Source organism: Anneissia japonica, unplaced genomic scaffold, assembly GCF_011630105.1.
Source record: "Anneissia japonica isolate Jap-2015-1 unplaced genomic scaffold, ASM1163010v1 scaffold585_len4108843_cov191, whole genome shotgun sequence".
Lineage (NCBI taxonomy): Eukaryota > Metazoa > Echinodermata > Crinoidea > Comatulida > Comatulidae > Anneissia > Anneissia japonica.
Genome location: NW_022716829.1, coordinates 229,851 through 239,929, shown reverse-complemented (window position 1 = coordinate 239,929; position 10,079 = coordinate 229,851). Strand labels below are relative to the sequence as shown.

The window sequence follows — 10,079 nt, the reverse complement described above, 5'->3', positions numbered from 1 at the left end:
TATATATTATATAAAATATTATATATTATATAAAATATTATATATTATATAAAATATTATATATTATATAAAATAATATATAAATATATAACGTAAAAAGCCATGTTATTTTTTGCTAAATAATAAGTTAACAGATGGCGCCTCATAGTTATGAGAAGCCATTTATCAAAACATTGATAACGATGTTACCCAATCTACGTTTCATTTGCTCATTTACCAAAACATTATTTTCTACAGACGAGAATGACCACTGAATGATTGAACCATACGTCGTCAGCGCGTTTTTTCAGTACATTTAATGCGTTCAAATACTGGGGTCAATGTAAAGCCCATAATTTATAAGCCAATGGTCATTACTTATTTTCCACAGACGAGAATGACCGCGTGCGATGTTTACTGTGTTCAATTCAGGATCAATATATAAGACTACCGTACTTTACTTATACATAGGTCTAAGTGCGTAATCCTTGATAACGATCCTTACGGTATTCTAAAATTATTCTGTTCTCCAAGATTCATTATTCAACTTCACCCGTCAGATGTTTGATGAACATCAAGAATGACCAATAAAACCATGGAAGTATCAGTATGTCTATAGTTTTTACTTTGCATGATGTAAGCCTATAATACAACACTTGGTCTAATTGTCGTTTTTTTCTGTACAGGGAAATATCAAAGAAAAACCGAAACCTCCGGAAAACCTGACAGTTTTTTCCGAATCCTTGCCGAATACAGGAGCGCAGACTATTGGACATTTGCAGAAGACTGGTCAGGCAAAACCACTGGTCACGTTACAGCATCAATTTAGTCAAACACATCGACGAAAACAAGCGAAGGATTTGTTATGTTACGATTGATTTATTACAAACTTTTTCTTCAGCTGGACAATCCATCCATTGTGCGTGCTTAATTGACAACTCGTCTACGTTTATAGGCCGACTGTTCTCGGCACTGTTGATATGGCTATAAAAAACATTAGACGTTTTGAGCCATGTTGGACAAAGACTTATATACCCAGTGGTGGCGCCAGCGTCTAAAATCTGGGGGAGAGGGGGTGAGGAGTGATGGGTAAGGTAAAAATTTACTGAGGGGGTGGTTGAATATATTTCCCATAGCAGACCGGGAATACAATTATAATTTGTAAAATCAAAACATAAACAGTACACTTCTATCCATATGCTTGTTAAAGGAAAATTAACACTTTGCTGGTATTGATTGTGATAAGCGCACTACTGGATAAGCGACTGCCCTGAGTCAACTTCATTAAAGTGACTGATATGATTTGGGTGGAAGAAGGTGGGGGTGGGTATGGGAACTGGAGGAAAGAAAATTATCTAGGGGACTTTCCCCTCACTCGTAACGCCATCACTTTCCCTGTACCTGATCCTGAGTGTAAAATTAAATAGGCCTGTATCCATCTTAGCGGTCTATCGTTTAATAGAATGGCATATTATGCCCCTTTAATGTTAACGTTATCAATGATGCTGGAATTGGAAAAGCACATTGATGAGAGTTATTTCATAAAAAATAACCATTAAGTTTGACGGTATCAACTATTGGAGGAAGTACCTCCTCTTACTGTTTAGTGTCTTGTAAGAGGCATCTTGTTAATGCGTTTCCGACTGTGTTTCAAAAAGTAAATACTAGGCTATACTCTGCTTTGATACACATGCGAATAGCAAATCGAATCAAATTCATATCAAATATATTCATCTTTCTATACAATCTCATCAAACACGAGCAATATAATACACAGTATCATGTAATGAAAAATCAAGTGCATAAATATATATAATGATATATTATTGTCAATAGGCACACTCTAAACTGTCTTGCGGTATATTTATATATATGAACATATATATTATAGACCTATATAATAAATTGTGCCAATACACAAAACATCTTAGCACAAGAGTGTGCAGTATTAGTTGCTTGAATCGGAGTTGTATTCCCAACAAAGCCTCAGTGGTTCAGATGGTTAAGGCGTTTGCGTAAAAGCAAAATGTCCTGGTTCGAATTATTGTTGGGAAAAAAGGTTCTTTTGTATTTCATATAAGTATACTTTATATGCCTATAATAGGTTATTAATATTTATAATTATAAATGGCGGTGGTGTTTTTTTGAAGGACGTTTAATAAACACACGCATATACGGTATCTGTTGAAATCCCTACATGTACGTTTGAAAAATTAGTATTCTAAATATTTTGCCGATTTAATGCGTTGCTAATGCCGAATTATTTAAATACCAACGTCGCTGTTCGTTGAAATAGTAATTTCTATAATGGTAATTTCAATGAGTATTATCCACAATGGAGTAGAAAGAGCGTAGAATTGTTTTTGATTTCCGTAGCAGGTGTCCTATGGGACAGCTATACTTAGCGGGATTTTAATCGTACAAACTCATTAATGCACGTACGGTATATGGTATTCGTTTTAATAGATGCTCATACAATATTTATTTTTAACAAAGAAGTATCGGTATGTGAGATGTGTCTAGTATTGCCAAAAGTAGTTTATTGAGTACCTCTCAGCTTTTAAGTTATATATATATATAATATATGATATTGAACATATATACATATATATATATATGTATATATATATATATATATATATATATATATAGGCCTATGTATATATTACATGTAATTAGTAATATGTTTCCAAATCAGCCTTCACTGTAAATGTTGTATATATAGATATATGAATAAATGTTAATTGAATAATAAGTGACGACTTGTTTTGTTTTATATTTTTAAAAATCGCACTGTCATTTTCACTCGAGCCTCGAGTTTCTGTCTTGAAATGAAGTACCGGTATCATTGTAACATCAAAATGCGAAACACGATAAAAGAAAGCATGGTGAAAACATTGCCCATAACTTCACTTTTATGACTGTGTGTTGTAATATTTGTTGACGCCTGACTGCTGGTATAAATAATGTGAAGAACGGATATAAAAATACCCTGTTTTGGAGATACTGTACTGTATTGAAGAGGTTTACTCATATGATAAATATTAATTCACATTAATGAGGCAGCGACGTCATGTAGTCCGGACGGTAATAAATTTATTGATTGTACAGTATAATGCAATCGCGTTTTATTATTTACATACTAGTGTATTGTTGTTGATCAAATAATCTGTACAGTATTCAAAACTTGTTACACAAAAAACATTGACCCCGAACCTGACCTATTAATAATAAGTACAGCGCCCCATCTGTTTGTACTTGATATAACATGTTCGGTTTAATCATCAAGCTACCATCGAGGAGTATAATAATCTTTCCTAAGCATAAACGAAACGGATATATTTTTCACGAATTCATGCAAAATAAATTACGTCTGGTCTTCTGGTAACTTATGACAGGTGTATTCTGCTAAAACCATTAATGATATATTTGATAGGCCTGTTTTCATTGATTTGAATAAAATATTTAGCCGCATGGACTGTCAACAGTAAGCCTTCACTGTTCCCTGCACAGAGAACATGGCAAGCAAGATACCGGGCACACAATAGTTAACAATCCTCACATTCCGAAGTTTTTTTTTTCTTTTACACAGAAGTAGTTAGTACACTGGACAAACGGCTTAATATTCCGATCCACAGGGCAACGTAATTAAAACTAGTGCCTTACACACGACACAGTGGAAGATCGACATCTTTGTACTCTATATAGGATCTGTGGTTATGTGAACCAGGAAAACATACTCCAAAACCAAAAACACTTTACCACTTCCCCACAATGTGATGCCCTCTAGTTTACATAGTAGTGGTGTATGGCTAATGTGGGGGGAAAAACCACAGCAAAGCTTTTGGGAAAAGTCGAAATTTTCACGGACCTGGTGTTTGGATTTATGGCAAAATTGAATACAAGATAACTAGACAAAGTCTGAGATTTGTTCATAATATATTTACCAATTTATTCACCAATAATCTATACAACAGATCAACACTAATCCTATGATAGATGTATGCCTACCCTTAATTTATATAAACATTATATATTATATTACTGATACAGCAGGTTCCTAAATAAAACCCCAACAGTATATTATTTGTATACCAACATACAATAGAACCTAAGAAATGATATTCAACTTTCCTGCTTTGTAATGTATCTGCTTTTTTACTATATCCCAAAATTTAAAAAAAAACTAATTTTCACATTACAGTTCTTTAATACTGATGATAACCAAAGCTTCCACTAAATTTCACAATAATATAAATTTAATACAATAAATTTGTTATATTAATTAAAACATTTATCTTTATATCGTATTTTGATACACATCTTTATAGCTTTAATGTAATATATAATTAATATTTTATCTGATATTTTACCAATGCTTCACAAACATCAATAACAAAACATCTTATAAAGCCACTCGAATGAGTTTAAAAAAAAATAACATTTACATACAGACTTGCTAGGGTTTACAATATATTTAGTTTCTTAAAGACTGATTCACATTACAAAATGTAGACATGTTTTTTTCTGCAATGTATTGCTTTTTCCACACTATCAAATTGTATGCGACAGAAAACTGTAATATGCCCATATTTTGGTGTAATATGGCATCATGATGCTCAAATACAGTATGGGCCTATCACACAAATCTGTCACATAAAATGTGAGTGTAGACAATGCTTCAGAAACTCAAGGTATATGCCACAATTTTCATTTCGAACCATTTTTAATTAAATCCAATCACAGAAGAGAAGACAAACTATCACCAAAATGCCAGGGTACATTGTCATTATCTTCAGACGCAGCTAATCAATTATGGAAAATGACGTCGCATAGACAATCCACTCTGAGAAAGGGTACAGTACCTTTAGTAAACAGAAATTTGCTAGAGAATGCCAGATGCACTACTCAAGACTCTCTTTTTTGAATGGCACCATATACATGGAATGAAAGATTGATTGATAGAGTACTGCATTTTAAAATATAGTATAAAATGAATAAAGAATAAATGTTTATTATAATGACATGGATATATTCACATTGACATAAAGAAGAAAGAGCCAGATCAGACCCACCAATCATCACTTCACAAAAAAGGTTCAACCACAGTGATCCACATGTTTATATAGTTTCATCACATTTTTTATGTCACCATAAATATAGCCATATCATAATAACTGCAGATTTTGTGTTGATGATATGCTAGGTTCAAAAAGGTAAATTTTGATCAACTTAACACAACTTTATTCACGAGTACAAGGCTAAGTAAAATGTACATAAAGCTACAGTTACACTGATGGCCACTGACACATTAACTTATGTTGTAGATTTATCTAAATGCTTCTTTGACGACTTCATTCCCGTCTTCTTAGCTTGTGCCCTGCTGTAATGTTTTTCCTAAATATTCCCTGAAACAGACAAAAAAATTTTTTTTTCCAGTGCCATTTTGAATAAGATAAACTTATGTTAAGATCAAGACTATGAAACCTAAGTACTGTAGTCTTAACACAATTTTTTCCCTTCAGTGGATTATTATTGCATTACTGGGTTGTTTTCGAGTTTTTATGTTGCCTACATGTGAGCTTATTTACTGTGTGTGCAACAATTCAATGTTCAATATGATGCCTTTCAACAATATTTATGTATACTAACAGGTCATAGTTAATACTACAGTATGACAGATAAACTAAGTATATTATCTCGGAATTGTAAAGGCCTTAATAATATAAATAAAGAGAGAGAAAGTATTCAGATTCTTAAAAGTTGAATGCCCAAATTTATTGTTTACAAGATGTTCATTTTACTTTAAAAAAAGTACAGATCGGGCGAGTCGAGTGGCCGAGTGGTAAAGCAAGGGTGCCCTAACTACAGTTTTTAGCATCGGCGCTGGGTCCAGCCACTCCTCGCCCAGGATTTTGTTGGTAGAACCAAGTCTTCTTGGATAAGGACTTAAAATGGAGGTCCAGTGTATACATCAGCTCGTGTGCACTTTAAAGAACTCATTGCATCTTTTGGAAGAGTAGGGGGTTACCCCGATGTTATGGTTCATTTCAGACCCTGTCGTTGTAGAATGATGTGAACATGTAGCTACTATAAGTCTCGTCGCAGTAGTTGTCATGGCTACTGATGTAGACACAGAAGGTACGATTTCTGCATATACAATAGAAAGGAAATAGTGTTTGAAAGCATTACAGGTATTGCATGTTTTTCAGACATACATTGAAATCGTTTCCCCATCTATAACTTTTGCATATATAGACCTATTATATTAAATATTTTTCATCATTTTCAGTTTATACATTCATTTAAGCATTACGACAACGACAACATGGAATTGTTTATTTTCAGCCATACTTTTATATCTGTCTCTTATACACATCAAGCCGCAGAAGCAAAGAGTATGCAATGTAACCATCTAATTTATTTTCAAATCCTCATTCTTGAAAGTGAAATTCTATATTTTGGAAATTTTGCATGAAATCTGTCAACCACGTTGTCATGGTCGAGGCTGCTTCACCTATCACGATGTATTCCAACCATCATGAGGCTATCTAAATGAGCATTTGTCATAACAGAACACAAATTATTTTTAATTAATCTCATTAAATTATTATTATTATTATTATTGTTATTGTGGTTGTTGTGATGAAAAGTTAACACTAAACGATATGGTGGCTAAACGAATATTACATGTAAATTTTTTTTTTATTTGTTTGTTCCCCGACAAAATTTATCGTCTTCCCCGACAGGGGGAGCTATGCTATAGAACTCCCAACCCCCCCTCTGGCGCCACCCCTGCCTTTAGACTGTGAAACAATAATGGGAATATAGAGAATGCCATATCAGTTTTATTTAAAATGCAAAATACAAGGCAGAATTCTGTAGCACGGAGTGTTGAAATATATGACAATAAATACAATTATAAATTTGTATGACCCAAATTTGTATAACCCAGTCATTTATGATAAAATAGAAAATATTAATACAAACTTCAAATATAAAAAAATGTATTACATGTGGTGACTGTAACCTTGTACAAAACCCAAAAAGTAGGTGCATTCAATTACAAAAATGTAAATAACCCAAAAGCAAGACAGAAAGTTTTGGAAATGATGCAAAATCTAGATTTAAAAGATTATGGTGTGAATTGGAACATTAAGGAAATAGAGCAGCCACTCCATAGAGTGCATAATTCGGCCCTGTGCCTGAATACAGTACCAACAAATTTGCAGGCTGTGTATAATAGGCAAAACTGCAGCATACCCTGAATGAAATAATGGAATTGGCAGTCATATTCAGGCATATTATTTCCTTTGGTGGCGCAGAATACCTTAAAAAAATAATCATCATATTCAGCCACATTGTTTTCTTGAGTGCTGCCTTAATACATGGAGCAATTCCATTATCTTCTTTTATGCTTGAGGGTAAAAAAATTAAATTTTTACGACCCTAACCTTGTCGTTTTACCTTTTCTTCTGAAAATTGAATGGTGCCTTTCTTCGATTTTTATGCCATTATTATACTATTTTACTAAATTTTATGAAGATCCATTCATTAGTTTTTGCATAATCTTGTTAGCAGACAGACAGACAGCAGGAAATACTGTACATAAACATACACATGGCACCAAACAAAAGCAATAAAAAAGGCCAGATTGGATATCTTCTTCTTCTTCAATTTCACATGAATTACTGTTTTTTGTTAGAATTGTGAAATTCTCCCCAGTATATAAATAAATATCCCTTTCTGAACTTTAAGGAGGAAATGAATTTTGGAAATTTAGTAACTTGTTACAGGATAGACTATGTAGAACTTGTAAAATAAATTATAAAACAATTCTCGACCAATACAAAATAAATGTAGATAATTTAAATAGAATAACAAGATACACTATAAATGATATATTTTTATGGGAAATTTTAATTTCAATGATAAGATGTCAAACAATAAATTATTTATCAGACGGGAAATTCCACAATGTCTATGAAAAAATGATGATATAATTATTGATAATAAGCTGATCATGTAGAAGAAATTGTATAAAAAAGGATTAGTCTTTGTTAGGGATATAATTATAGACGTATTTAGTCTGTTGACATATTCTTTTTAGTATATGAAGGAATCAAACAAGTAGTGATGTCATATATGAGCAAACATAATATTAGAAAATTTACGAGAGCCAAATATTATTCAATTTACCCTATTAGTATTATTCAATTACAAATTTCTAAAAAGAGATGCAACCTTTCCCATCGTACTGTACTTAATTCAAAATCTACAAAATTGTCAGGTTAATTCTAAATGGGAAAAAATATTAGATATTTAGTTTATTAACAATGGTAAGTGTTTAGCATAATACCAATCAAATGTACATAAAGTACTGATCTCAGATGGTTGCAGTATAGAATAATACATAATATATTACCAACAAGAAATTACCTCTACAGATTAAAGTAAGTTGATTCACCTCTATATACTTTTTGCAAGCATTTCCCTGCAACAATTGACCACATTTTTTTTAATTGTGAAAAGTATACAAAATATCGAGAGATTTGGAAGGCTGAATAAATAAAAAACTTCACATACAATTATTTTCCAAGCAAAACATAATAATGGGTATAAATGGGAAAAACAAAAAAAAAAAAAACCAAAAAAGCAAAAACTCTATAAATGTTATTATGTACAGAAATAGTAATAATTGGAAAGTGCTACTATATATCAAAACCATAAAGAGAGAAATTCTTTTTGTTTTTAAATAAAAATAGGAACAAGATATTATAATCGTATCAAGCATAGCCCTTCAACAAAAAGTTCCTCATATAGTATGAGCAAAGAAGAATCTCTGGCGAGATTCAAACCTGCAACCTGCATAACAATCAACATGATTAAAAACAGAGATTATGACTTAGGTATGTAGAATCAACACTAATAAACAGATAATGCATGTTTAACTGATCTGGGATTTATGGAACTCACATTAAGTGCAAATAGTTGGGAAAGGCTAAGGATGGAAAGAAGAAAAGCAAGACATTTGACTATAAGGATAGGCAAAAGGATAACGAAGGAGGAACTTACCAATTGTGAACCATTAATTTCTGTACAGCTAGCAGTGCCTCGTAGCGTACATTAGGATCTTCATGAATCATATACTGCATTACAAGCTGTTTGCCACCCAGTTGCTCTATCACACTAAAAAGCAAAGTAAATACAACACTTTAATCATAACAATTTTGTTCAATTAAACAAAAAAAGTAAATAATATTTTTAACTTACAAAAATAACTATTATTACAGTATATTATTATTTGTTCATCACACAACAGTAAAGTAAATTGAAAAAACAAATATAACTTTAATGGAGATCATTAGAGATACAATATTATTAATACAGTGTGAAAGTCAGGGTTGAGTACCCACAATTACGGCTTATGACGACAATAAGTACAGTGAATAATTAGCCCACTACTACAGTCTTTACTGATAAAACAGGTTTTTAACTACTTACTTTTTTCCTCGTGGATAATGCCGGACATATTCCCCAAGATCATGAGCACTGACAGCCAGAATGAGGGGATCCTTAGAAGTTTCTAGAAGTTTTGTAAGTATCCTACAATGACCAAATGTAACAAATTACTGTACCTAACATTGCGACAAATTTGTACTTTGTTTTATAAAATTCAGCAACCATTAAGAAAGGATATACTGTAGAACACAAAATTAAGAAAGTGTTAGTGAGCCTAGTAAGAACGAAAAAGCTTGAAGAACATTGGCCCCACTAGGATGTGGTACTTTGTCACCAGACAATTATGTAAAAGATAAGATAGGGTTTTATAAAGCTCAGTCCAGACTGTCAAATTCTCTTTGAAAACAAACTGATGATGTGCCTATATATAGTCATGATGTGATGTCATCAAGACCATATTTAGGCTTGAATTTGATATACTTGAGGGCCTAAGACTAATTATATTACATGATAATATAATTATAGACTTTTGAAATTTAGTTTTAACCAGAGCCTTGCAGGCCTATACATGATACATGACTTAAACCAACCATATATTTTATGATTAAGTCATCATAAATGACATAATCAGAAAATAT

General features: G+C 32.2%; 2 protein-coding genes across 5 annotated transcripts in view; one reads left to right on the top strand and one right to left on the bottom strand.

Moving 5' to 3' along the window:
* The window catches only part of LOC117109937 (uncharacterized protein C2orf50-like), a 10,809-nt gene extending 8,332 nt beyond the window's left edge, over positions 1-2,477 (top strand). For all 3 annotated transcript variants that reach the window (XM_033252434.1, XM_033252435.1, XM_033252433.1), the window contains one exon: positions 666-2,477. In XM_033252434.1, the coding sequence (XP_033108325.1) occupies positions 666-857 (192 nt within the window). In that variant the 3' untranslated portion in view covers positions 858-2,477. The remainder of the gene's footprint in view (positions 1-665) is intronic.
* A 1,429-nt stretch (positions 2,478-3,906) lies between these two features.
* LOC117109918 (V-type proton ATPase subunit H-like) overlaps positions 3,907-10,079 on the bottom strand; it is a 15,023-nt gene continuing 8,850 nt past the window's right edge. The window contains exons 9-12 of one of the 2 annotated variants that reach the window (XM_033252394.1): positions 9,484-9,585; positions 9,055-9,168; positions 8,419-8,473; positions 3,907-5,387 (exon numbers count right to left, since the gene is read on the bottom strand). In XM_033252394.1, coding sequence (XP_033108285.1) covers positions 8,449-8,473; positions 9,055-9,168; positions 9,484-9,585 — 241 coding nt within the window. In that variant the 3' untranslated portion in view covers positions 3,907-5,387; positions 8,419-8,448. The remainder of the gene's footprint in view (positions 5,388-8,418; positions 8,474-9,054; positions 9,169-9,483; positions 9,586-10,079) is intronic. The other variant, XM_033252393.1, reaches the window with a different exon arrangement.